The 13,017-nt window shown below is 40.3% G+C and overlaps 1 protein-coding gene across 1 annotated transcript in view; it reads right to left on the reverse strand.

Annotated features, from left to right (window-relative positions):
- Positions 1-6,669: 6,669 nt before the first annotated feature.
- CACUL1 (CDK2 associated cullin domain 1) overlaps positions 6,670-13,017 on the reverse strand; it is a 55,982-nt gene continuing 49,634 nt past the window's right edge. The window contains exons 8-9 of the mRNA XM_010998937.3: positions 11,997-12,040; positions 6,670-11,569 (exon numbers count right to left, since the gene is read on the reverse strand). Of these exons, the coding sequence (XP_010997239.1) occupies positions 11,529-11,569; positions 11,997-12,040 (85 nt within the window). The 3' untranslated portion in view covers positions 6,670-11,528. The remainder of the gene's footprint in view (positions 11,570-11,996; positions 12,041-13,017) is intronic.

Consider the following 13,017-nt stretch of genomic DNA (forward strand, 5'->3'; position numbering starts at 1 on the left):
TAGGGTGGATGTGATTAGTGCGTCTTAAGAAAGACACCGCCTCTAACGAAACACAGGTCAGGGGTCAGGGGTCAGAGTTGGGACAGTGTTTACCTACACTGGAGGCTGACAGCAGGGAGGACCAAGCAGGGAAACAAAAGCGTCCTGACAGACAACTGTTTAAATCTGTCACTATTCTGTGACTTTGAGCAAGCTACTTAAATCTCTGACATCTTGACAATCTCATAATAGTTATCATAATAGTATCAAATTACTCTAAAACTTAGTGACTTAAAACACCACACATATATTATTTCCTAATTTCCACGGGTCCAGAATCTGGGCACAGCTTAGCTAAGTACTCTGTTTTAGCATCTTTCCCGAAGCTACTGTCAAGGTGTTGGCCAGAGTAGAAATCATCTCCAGGTTCCACTGGGACAAGATCCACGTGCAGTTGCTGTCAGGGCTCCATTCCTTGTGGGCGGGTGGCTGATGGTCTCAGTCCCTAATTGGTCATGGGATGCAATCAATCTTCGCTCAGTTCCTGGACAGGTGGCCCTCCCTGTTAGAGGGCGCACACCAGCAGGTCAGATGCCACAGTCTTCTGTGACCTCCTCACAGAAGTGACATCCATCTCTGTTGCTGAGTTCTCTTGGTTAGGCATCCCTAGGTCCAGCCCATGCTCCAGGGGAAGGGGTTACACAAGGGTCTGAATTCCAGGTGGGGATCACGAGGGCCAGACAGGAGCTGCCAGCCACACTGCTCTAGAGCGGGGCTAACGACCGCCTCGCAGAGTGTTCAGATGTGCAGGTATCCACAAAGAGCAGCCTTCACCACGTGGCAGGTGCTCGGTTCACGGCCACCCCCTCTCCCCTGGTGTGCTCTCTGAGCTGTCTTCTCTCGTGGATGGAGGATCTGTTCACCCCAGTGCCCTCTCGTCTTTGCAGTGTTAGATGCCGTCATGCTACTTCGCTTTGTGACAGGTGAAACTAGACCTGCCTTGGAGCCTCTCCAGCCAGGGCCTGTGTTCAGCTACCTCAGGCTCTTTTCAGCTTTCCCTTATCTGTAACTCCCGACTATTCCAGGAAGGGGGTGTGACTGTCCTCTCTATTGTGTATGGATTCTACATTTGGACCACCATGACTTTCAAACTAAAGCGTATCAGTTCATTCTGAAGGAGGTGTAGAAAGAGTTGGTGCGTATTTGTGTACGTGTGGGGGAGACAGCATTGATGTGCAATCAGAGGGTTCATTTGTTTTGTTTTCTGCCGTCTCCCAGGGGCTCCCAACTAGCAGCAGTCACAAGTCCGCGTAGTGGACGCGGGCAACCAGCAGCCATTCGAGTATCTCCTCTTCCCCAGGCCACTGGGGGGTGAAGCCCAGTTACAGCCCCAAGAGGTGAGACCTGTTTAGCCTAAGTCTGCCATGGTGGTCCCATTCTCCTTCCGACTGGTTAGTTTGGGCATGTTCACGTAGCCCAGTTTTCCCAGTGGAAAGTGAGGGGAATTGTGCTGGTGGGTTTCTGGGAAGTTTCCTGATGCTGGAGAACAAAGAGACCGCCTTCTCAAGTGGTTGGTGTCATCTCTGATGACTGCGGCAGCCAAGGGAGGATCCCGAGGGGAGCAATACGGGGACAAAGCTCACATCCTGAGGCCAGCAGAGCAGAAAGCTGGAGGGAATCTGGGTCCTTGATGGTATCAATGAGCCGCTGCATTTCTGGAGCCTGGAAACTGCCCAACCTTGGGACTTCAGTGAGATAACAAATCTCCCTTAGTGTTTAAGCTATTGGTCTCCAAAGCAAGCAAGAGGGAACACAGAGATGCAGGAAGAAAACATGAATTATATGTGTTTTTAAGAGTAAAGCAGCTTTACCGATATTTAATATACCCAGTGCACATGTAGATGGGTCCAGCAGCATGCAAAAAACCCATGAGGTATCCTGAAAGGAGCAGAGGGACTCGACAAGGCTTGAGGGGTTGACAACAGCACCATTCTCTTCCAGAAAATTGTAGTTTATACGCCCCCACAAGGCAACTGGACTTAGATTTTATCTCACGTGAGAGCATCTTTACAGTATTTTATGAGATAGAGAAATTCAAATCCCAAAACCGGTTTGCTGGCTATCCCATAGCAACATTCTTAAAAATACTGTGAATATTAAGGATGTTATGTATTTTTTACTTATAAAAAGACAAATGTTTGCAATTTGCCAACCTCTCTTGTGGTGACAAGAAAGAGCCTGTCAGTAATATGGAATCAAGAAGGCATTTCAGAAAAACAGAAAAGGTTTTATCTGACCGTTCAAGGTAAAGATAATATACTAACAATGAGTAAGACAGTGGCTATTTTTCCTAAAGGAATTCATTATTAAGAGCATTTTGAAACTGGTTAGACATGTTTCCAGTTTTATGACGATGTGTTGCCAAAAACTGTCACCTATAAAAACTCTCATAAAGTGCACTCTTGGGAACTAAAACCCCAAAGTGAGTTTCGGGAGGTTTTGAACCTATTTGTTAACAATAAAAATATCACACTTGAAATTACTGAGCAGGTACAAGTTAGTGTCAGTGAGAAAGATGGACGTTTATTACAAAGATTTCAACACACCTTTTTTTTTAAGATGAGCAGATAGAACTTAAAACTGAGTATTGTTTTTCAGAAAGCACAGTCATCTGATTCACAGATCTTACTGAAGTGGCTTTTTCAGCTACAGCAGCGATTAAAACCTAGCATTACAATAAACTTACCTTAGAATCAGACATTTAAGTTGTGTTTATCATAAAGTGTTCAAACTAGGAGTTTCAAAAATAATGAAGTATTTTTAACCATGTGGCTCTCACTATATTTTTTAGAAAGAGCAAAAGGTTGGTTTTTGTTTTTGTTTTTACCACAATACACACAAAATACATTTTAAAACGTTTTCACCTCCTCTTTTTTCTTTTCTGTTTTTTTGTCTTACATGGATTAGTATAGTGCATAGACATTAAGTTAAAAATATACACGTATATACAAATGCCCGGGGGTAGTGCCCTGCTGAGTGCAGTCAGGTGACTGGTTTACACAGGGTTCTGTTTCAGGCAACTGCTTACATCCTTCCAACGAACTTCTCCCACTTCAAGAAAATAGTCACTGTATTCTAGTTTTCATAACTTCTTTTGTCATTTTCAGGCCATCTTGAATTTTTTTGGTGAATGGTATGACAGGAATCAATTGACTTTTCTCCAGTTATATCTGCACCTTTCATTGAATAATCCATCATGGTCAGAATCATTTCAGAAAGCCACCTTTAACGTACTCAAAATTCTTGAAAGCATTTGAGTCTTTCTATTTTAAACGATCTTCCATTAACTTGTCTATTTTTATACCAGTGTAAAAACTGCACATTTTTGAAGTGCTTTTTGGTACAACAAGTTCCTCTTCTTCCTCCTCCTACCCCACCCCTTTCAATGAACATTTTCCCATTTTTGTCTGCTTATACCTCCATACGAACTTTTAACTAATATTTAAAATATTCTTTGGCATTTGGATTGACTTTATGCTGAATTTAGATACTAACTCAAGAACCAGTATGTTTACAGTGGTCAAAATGTTCCCATTGTTAACTGCTTATAAGCCCCTGTATTCCCTTTCACCCCACCCCCAAGGAAACCACACTCTTGAATGTTAGTAATTCTTTTCTTTAGAGTTTTACTACTTATGAATCCCCAAACAATACAGAGTTTTTCCTGGTTGTGAACTTTATATAAATGTCCCCAGGCTGACCGCTTCTGACTTGCTTCTTTAACTCAACACGACTTCCGAGATGCATCCATGTTGATGTACAAAGCTCTGCACTGCACTTCGGGCTCTACAGAATTCCTCTGCGCAGGTGTACTTCGTTTATTCATTTTACTGTAGATGAGCAGCTGGCTCTCCTGCTCTCCTTTTTGGTTACTACAAATAATGCTGTTGTGACCGTTTCTGTACACGCTCCCTGGGTGTAGACATCTACACAGGAGTTTCTCTAAGCGTAAATCCTGGGCTGTAAGATACCTGTTCAACTTCACTAGCCGACACTGTTTTCCGAAGTGGTAGCACTGACTTCCACACCAAGAGTAGCAGATGAGAGTTGCTGTTGCCATAATCTCTCCAACTGTTGGTATTTTCTGACTTTTTAATTGTTGCTAATTTGGTGGCTAGGAAATGGTATTTCTTTATGATTTCAATGAACATTTCCTGATGACTAATAATGTTGGACATTTTTTCGTGTTTATGGGCCACTTCTGTTTCTTCTCTGTGATATGCCTACTTAGACTTTTTGCCCATTTGTTTTTTTGTTATTGATTTGCATTCAGGTGCTTTTTTTTTTAGCAGTTTATGTATATATTGTGATTATCTGTGTCTTGTTCCAGTTGGGGCTTATTGTTCACTCTAGGGCATGTTTGGTAAACAAAAAAGTACTTACTATTAATGCAGCCAATTTTTTTTTTTACCTTTTCACTAATGGTTTGCCCTTTCCATCTTGTTGACAAAATCCTACCCTTCCCCAAAGTCATAAAAATATTCTTCTATATTGTCTTCTAAGCTTTGTAGTTTTAACTTTAATCTAGTAAATCTCTAATCCACTTGGGACTGATTTTTGTGCCTGGTGCAAGGTGGAAGTCCAATTCTTTTTTTTCCCCCTTGGGAAGAATTACTAGAGCCCCATTTACTAAATAATCCGTCCTCCGCCTCTAACTGATCTGCAATGATTACTTCCTGTACACGAGTGGGTCAGTTTCCAAGCTGACCTTTATTCTTGTCCATTCACCTGTTTATAACCTCTGTGCCAGTTCCGCCTTGTTTTAATCATGTATTTCACAGTAAGTTTTATACTCTGGTAGTGCTAGTTCCCCTCGCACTTGATTCTTTTTTAGGAATGTCTTCTATATATCCTTGACCCTTTGCTCTCCCATTTATATGTGAGGATCAGCTTGTCAAGCACCACAATGAAAGCCATTGGGACTTTTTTGTTGGAATTGCCTGACTCTTAGGAAATTTGGAAGAGTTTGAGACCTAGATGATCTATGTATATATCACACTCTCCATTTATTTGGGTCAACAAATGTGCTTTTTAAAATTATCGTTTTTCTCATTAAAAGGCTTATATACCTTTAAGATTTTTAGGTACTTTATAATTTTTTTGTCCCTACTGTAAATTCTATTTCTTAATTACATTTAAAAAACTTAAAAGCCATTACTGCTTGTGGCTGCTGTGTGACATGTAATTGATATTTGCATATTGATTTGGTTCCAGCAACTTTTGATTAACTCATAATTCTAATTTACCTTGTAGATTCTTTGGATTTTCATAGACAATGTGATCACACAACGTTAATCCATTAATAGATGAGTCACATTAATTAATTTCCTAATATTAACCAATTTGCATTCCTGAGATAAATCCAATTTGGCCATCATTTGTTATACTTTACTTTAGACTTGGCTTACAAAAAATGCTTTAAAATGCTTTCCTTATTGATGAGTGCAAAGGGATATATATGTCTATCAGATCAGATTTATTAACTGTGCTATTTAAATCTTTTATGCCCTTAGTGATCATAATAGTTATGTCTTCTGTATGACCTGCTAATTAAGAAGTGCATTGAAAATGCTTATTATATTAGTAGCTTAACCTATTTCTCCTTGTAGTTGTGGCCTTTTCTTTCTAAATCTTAAGGTATATTACTGGTCATTTAGGTGCATAATTTATAAGTTCAGAATTGTTATATCCTTCTGGCAAATTAAGTTCAATGTCATATGTAGAGGGGAAGGAAAAGGGCTTAGTGTTAAAACATGGGGAGACTGAGGTTCAGGAAAAAAACCTACCCAAGAACATACAACTAGCTGAGACTTAAACTTGTGCTCTCAGATTATATGTACAATATTCTTTCTACTATACCATGTTCTCTGAAATTCAAAATGCTTTAGAATTCTGGATTATTGAGGAATAAGACAATAGAGGAAATAAACACACATAAAGAACTGGCTCTAGTAGAACATTTTCACTCAATTTTTTTTAAAAATTGCTAAGAGGGAGGATTTAAATAGCTCTCTACTTGACTGGGACAAAAAAGCTGAAGAAGAAAAAATCAGTGATTCAAATGCAGAGAAAAAGAAAAGCTAAAGTCATCGAATCCTACTGTGTGGTAATCAAAGAGCGGACATTACAATACAGCTCAGGTTATAAAGAAGAGGAGGATGAGAACTGGCACCCTCAGAACACCTGTAAAGAGAGAGCAAAAGAAACTAAAATTGTGAAGTTAAGACTATAAAAATCTAGGGGATATTACTAATTTCATATCAAGGAAAACAAAAAGTAATTTTTATAAAGCACAGTATAATCAATGCAAAAAAGCTCCCAAATCATAAAAGTTTTGATTAAAGGTCCATAATGTACCAGTGTCAAAAAAAGAAAAACTACGTATGTTCACATGTCTATATACTATACATGTATATAGAATATGTCACCATATGTATAAGGTACACAGTTTATCACTGGCACAGAGGTCAAGACGGACACTGACCCTGCAGGCTAATTAACTGTGATGGGACATGGACAGAGTGTGGTTATCATTTAGGAGGCATTATGAACGTCCTGTAAGCAAAACTGTACGTTCTGTATTGTAACAAAGTTACAGTAAACCAGGTATCAACATAACAAAGCCAAGGATATCTGTACAAGATTTATTTCATTAACCACAATGTTTGAGTGATGGTATATACCCGATACAGAAGGAGTGATTCAAATCCATCAAGGGTTAAAGATCAGAGCCAAAGTCAGTGGCTTTGAATTCCCAGTCAATAAGAGTTTCATCCACCATTTTGTTTTTCTTGGATTAACAAGAGTTGATGTACAAAACACCCTGTTTGAAGCTCCACCATGCTCTCTAACAAACAAGCACCACCAGGGACTAGACTTCATTGCTTCACTTCATCCTTCCTCTGGCTATGCTGGTGGGTGGCAGAAGCCTCTTGCCTGCATTTGACCTCCATTTATTCATAAGCATTCCTGTCTCCAGCCATAGCTCCCCCCAACAGCACATCTCAATAATTTCTCCTGAATTGCATGGCTGTCATATTGACAAACAGGACTAATGAGAGCAATTAAGTTGCCATCTGTTTAACAAAACATACCCTTCTAAGAGAACATCCACAGTCTTATTGCATTTAGTACAGTCACAACATTGACATGGCATGTGAGAATCAATACAAAATATTTATTTTCTTCAAACCACAGAATTCACCCTAGAGCCACATTATAAATTTCCCAGAATTGTAAGCCATTAACATTCTTCTAAACAATGCAGTCCAACCAGAAATGAACATAATTTCCAATCAGCAGGGGTACAACATATACTAGGGTCCTGTAAGAATGTACCTCTGATTAGCATTTCCTTTAATTCTCCCACAGCCACTCCACCAACATAAGCAGAAAAAGTGTATGTACTTGTACCACTCGGCTCTGGAAAGAGGTTCAAAATAGGGTCTTGGCCAGTGGAGATGGGAAAGCGTCCATGACTTAGTTAATAACCAGTGGGGACAGAAGAGGAATCATTTCCTTTGGAAAGAACAAGAGTCCTTTCATATATCCTGGTGGCCAGAAACTGGGGCAAATTTCAACAGGGTAATGACAGTAACAGGAAAGCCACTTCTCCATGGACTCCTATGTCTGTTTTAACTTCTGATAAACATGAGCTACATCTTACACAATCTTATTGAAAACAGTCATCACAACCAAAAAGGTCCTTTTAAACCTCTCCTAGGTGTCAGTCAAGGGATTCATATTCTGATCTTAAATTTTAAAGTCCCCTTAAGAGGCTTAAACCTGGATTAAAGTACATAATACTCTGAAGCTCAATGAGACACCAATTAAAAAAAAAAAATCCAAACAATGACTGGATAGTCAATGGAGGGGTTTTGCTTTTTAGTTGTAAATATTTTTAGTATCTCAGATTAGCGTATATTCATAAAACAATGTTTAGTTATCTAATAATAGCTGCTTATTAGACAATTGAATTTTAGCTCAAGGGCAATGCCACTTGCATAATAATCACGGAAATAATGAGCTGCAATGAAACAGAAAAAACATAGAAGAAAATAGAGCCAGTCTCAATGAGAAGACGACAAAATCTGAAGGGTTACCCTGGGAGATTAAACAGGCTCACTAAATACCATGACACAAGTGCTCCCGCTCACTTCTTAACTCCAGAAACCAATCGTGTTTGCTAGACCACCATTACCTTTGCTAGGACGTGTGCACAGACCATCACTCTGAAGTTCTCCTTTTGTGCTGAAAAACTTTCAAATCCCTTGTTCGGTCAGTACAGAATATTGCGAGGTGATGCGTGTGCAAACTCTTCCTGAGGAATTCTTTGTGTGCAAATTTGCAACCTGACAGAAAGCATGGCATAGAGCAAGGGGAGTGACAGCCGTGGTGCTGGAAAGGGGCATGCAGAGTTAGCCACCATGGGCATCCAGCCTTCCGCAGGCTCGCTCACACATCAGCTCTCATCCCCCACCCCAAAGCAAGGGACGGGGACCGCCTCAAACGTGTAAAAGGGACAGGGTGAAAAAAAAATAGTAACTTTTCCACAAAATTTAATAATGCACAGCTCATGCATCCAGGTTTATGTTTCTTCTCACAAACTCTACCTAAGAACTAGTAGGTTGAGTCACACCACCAGATTTTGCTCTCTGCCCTCCAGAAAACAAAGCAGTCGAGTTAGGATGCAGCTGTGACAACAGAGGACATGAGATGACACTGTTACTGAAGCTTAAGGCCAACCTTTGAAATAAGTACAGTCTCTCAAAACAATGATCATCTACTGATGTTACGTGTCATCATTCCAAGGGGAGCAAGCTGGCTTTCTCTGGAGGGTCTGGTTTCGGGCCGCACATACATACCAGGCAGTTTGGCCAAACCAACTGCGTGTGTTGCCTCATGAGACCACCAACCTGCTTTACAGTTTTCTGTCTTCAGCGACTTGGGCCCCACCAAAAGCCAGTGTTTAACTGGCATGGAGAAACTGTATACTGTGCTGGCAAGAAGAATACAAGGACACACGAGAAGAAAATACTTTCAGGCAAACAGTGCTTAGGCAATACAAAATGGAGGCAAATCTGATTCCCTCTCATGTTGCAAACTAAGATTTCTGCTAAGACTCCCAATTAAATAAGCAAAGCCAGTAACAATGTAAAGAAACAGATTCTTCATACTGCAGTATACTTCAAGGGGCCAAGATGAGTAACAACCAGGTCACCTGCACTGGAAAAACGTGTATATTCTTTCTACAGTGCCTTCCAATCACGGCTTTGCATCACCAAGCCCTCACCCACAGCAAGCTGCAGCCACTGTGCAAAAATGTACAGAGAAATTCAGTTCTGCAAACTTTACTCTGCCCACTTTTTGTTAATACATACATAATAAAAAGAAGACAATATAAAATATTTCTTCATTAACTTAATAATGCAAAAAGCATCCAAAGATTTTAATGCCAATTCACATCATAATACAATGCTTTTTATAGGGAAAGTTTCGTTGTTGGCTGAAGAATACTCCCTCCCAGAAAAAGCATTTCGGTATATGATTAGGCTACTGGAGAATTCATCCACCTTTAAAGAACCATTCCAATTTTATTCCTTACAGAAACATCATTAAAACTGCTCAAGAGCTCAGTTGCAGGTGTTATTTATAAGCCTGCAGCAAGCATTCCATCAAGTAAAATCTGAACTTCATAATAAAATGGAATTCTTCCTTGATACTAGAATGTTACTGGTGTAGCAAATCAAACTGTACAGGGCATACAGAGAGCCTGTATATATTCTTACAGTAATTCAGTGTTTATCGAGACAGTCCAAACTGCTCACAGTTAAATGAGCCCAATTTAAAGTCCTCCTCAAAATCCACCAACTCTGGTTGATAAGTACTTAAAAAAATAACTCTGACAACTTTTACTTCTCTGAAGAATAAGTGGACAAATAGAGGACTTATTTTAGGTGACTGACTTGCTCCTAACACCACACTTCTAACTCTCCCACCCAGCCCGCTCCCCCAAAAAGGACAAAGTGAATTGGCAAAGGCACCTCTACTAAAAACCTGCCATCAGAGTGTGACAGTATCCCTGCCAGGTCTTCTTGTGTTGTCCCAAGTTCTCTGAAGAGGCAAATATTAGTCCAACACAGCCCAACGCTCAGGCATATGCTCGATTCAGATTTAAGCAAAACTGAGGAGGAAAATGTTTTTCCCTTGCCACAGCTTTCTATTTCTCTTTGCCTTTCAAAAACAATTCAGAATAAGCTTCAGAGTCTTTTATAAGGAACTAAATAGCACTGTGGGTGTATGGAGACAGAAAACACAGCTTTGCCACAGCCGGAAGGGAGCCTTTAAACAGAAGTGCTGCTGCTTCTCTATTATGCTCAAATGTGATGTTTGAAAAGACGCAGACTGCAGACTTTTTTTTTTAAGTACTTATCTCACCCATTTAAAATGAAATGGATCAGGAATCCCACATCATTGATTATATTTGGATTTAATAACCGTACCTGCTTCCTAGAGCATCGCAGGAACCAGCTTTTACCGATGGGTGATTCTCCACAGTATTAAAAAGGGAGTTTTAGTGCTAAGGTACTGTCCCCTAAACTAGCATAATGCCAACACTACAGCAGCTGGTGAGATCATGTTGTGATGGAGGAAATGGAAACGTTCTATAAGGTTGGTCCCTAACATGCCACGGTGAGGCCAGAGGAAATTTGGCCAATGTGCAACATGTTTCTATTTTCCCACTTATTCAGCATCCTGTTATCAAAGTCACACCTGACATCTTGGCGGGTTAGTCTGTGATTTGATAAACGTTTTCGGGAAGCATTTGTGAGTTTGACAACATGGTCACAGAGTTGCAAAGTGCACAAAGCTCAAGGCACAGAGTAGAAAACAGTTGTGAACTGATGGGGGGAAGAAGTTATATTGAAAGCAGGGTTAGCATTTTTAACAAGACTGTCTAATGCTAAATAAAGACCAACTCTTTTAAAGGGGTTTGTTTTGGTTATGGGTGAAAAATACTGTATTGTAATGATCTGCTTGATTTTAAAGCAAAAGATATCTTGATGTGTGAAACCAATATGCCAAAGTGCCAAGTCCACAAATGAACAAAACAAGTGCTTTAAAAGAAAAAAGAAAGATTCTTCTGCTCTTGTATTTTTGGAGGAAGCTGCTGATTTTGGCTGCCGTATCGCACTTAGCAATGGTCACTCTTCATGACGCCTGTTGCTCACGGAATCTGTAGATAAACTCATTAGAAGATTGTCCCATTTCAAAATTATCCCCAAGTCTAGCAGCAACTGTTTTTATCGTTTTTGTTTTTCTTTGTTAGTTTTTTGTTTTTTAAAATTACAAACCAAAGTAAGAAGTCCAACATCCTCTTCCGAGAACAGCTTTGTGACAGAGCTCCTGAGTGTCTGCAGGACCCCCGCTGTGCTCTGCAGCTCCAGTGTGTCCTCTTTTCAGGAAGGAAGGTACCTCCAGCACAGTCACTATCTGTACCCTCTGGAACTTGCACATGCTGATGAGCTGTCTGAAAAAAACATCAGAGGAGGAAAAAGCACCAATGGCAGACAGCATCTGACAACGGTAGGAATCTGTTTATTTAACACATACATCTCACCCCTGTCCTAATCCCCTAAAAGGAGGTTGGGGAAAAAAATACCTCAAAACCATGTGGTTTTGAATGAAGTAAAAGGGGACGAGATCGTCAGGAATTGAGTCTGGGTCCTTATCTCATTCTAGGAGAGCCTGACGAGCTGGCAGCCTCTTGACAACTGCCCAAGAACCACCACCACCAACTGGACCTGAGAGCTGCCATGGCTTTTGCACAACAGCCCGACCCTGACCACACACGGGGCCCGAGAGCCCACCATCAAGAACACCGTGGGTATCATTATAGCCAGTGGCTGCCTTACATCACAAAACCATCAAAGACGGCAAGGAACATCATTACTTACTATAAGCCAACTCATCCCCAGCTCTCTTCCGGGACTGGTCACCTCTGGGGATAAGAAGAGAAGAGGGAGTCAACAGAGCTGACTGACATCTTCACACATCAAAGCAGGAGAAATACACTGGCATAACCGATAATGGAAATGGAGCAGACATTTCGGTGCTAACCATCTATTCTAAAACAGACATTAAATGGTAGCTGAGTCATTTATAATCTGAATGTTCTTAGATAAAAGGTGCTATCTTTTAAATATAGAAAGCCATTAAATGAAGGAAGGATTATCTATAAAGATGGTTTATACTGGGTTCTAGAAATTGGTTCAGACTAAAATGTCTTTGAAGAGAAATCTGGCTCTACTATCAATGTCCCTGGTGACCTGCATATAATAGGGCAAATTTCAAATATGAAAATAGAATAATTCAAAATCTTCCCTTAAAAGCCCTATTAAGTGACCAAAAACTGCTTAAAGCTTCTGAAAAATCTCAGAATCTTAATGTACATGAATATCCTTCTTGCAGATAAAAGAACATGAACCTTTACATACATTAACCAGTTCATCTCCAAACACCAACAGAAGTTCTGGTTCCACTTTAGAGATAAGAAAATCGAGGTATGATTAAGTCTTATGCTACCTGTAAATCCTATTTTTTGTCTCTCTAGTTTCTTAGGCAATAATCCAGACAAATGACTAAAATGCTTAAGCAATGAGTGATAATAACCAATTCACTAGCTTTTTCTTCCTCGGCCTCTGAGCAGCATTTCCACAGTTGACCTCGTCCTTCCTAGGAAACAGTCCTAGCTCTGCCCAACAATCTATCCTTGGCCACTTTTTCTTTGTATATATTCTCCTTAGTCTAGGCGAGCGGTCAATCCTGTCTTGTGACTTGAAATACAATGCATATGTCAGTGGCTTCCAGATTTGTCTTCAGCTCTGACTTCCTCACTACACCAGGACTTACAGGTCGAGCTGCCTCATCGCCACTGCTGCTCGGATGACTTCCAGATACTGCAAACTTACAGCAGCC

This window comes from Camelus dromedarius, chromosome 8, assembly GCF_036321535.1.
Source record: "Camelus dromedarius isolate mCamDro1 chromosome 8, mCamDro1.pat, whole genome shotgun sequence".
Lineage (NCBI taxonomy): Eukaryota > Metazoa > Chordata > Mammalia > Artiodactyla > Camelidae > Camelus > Camelus dromedarius.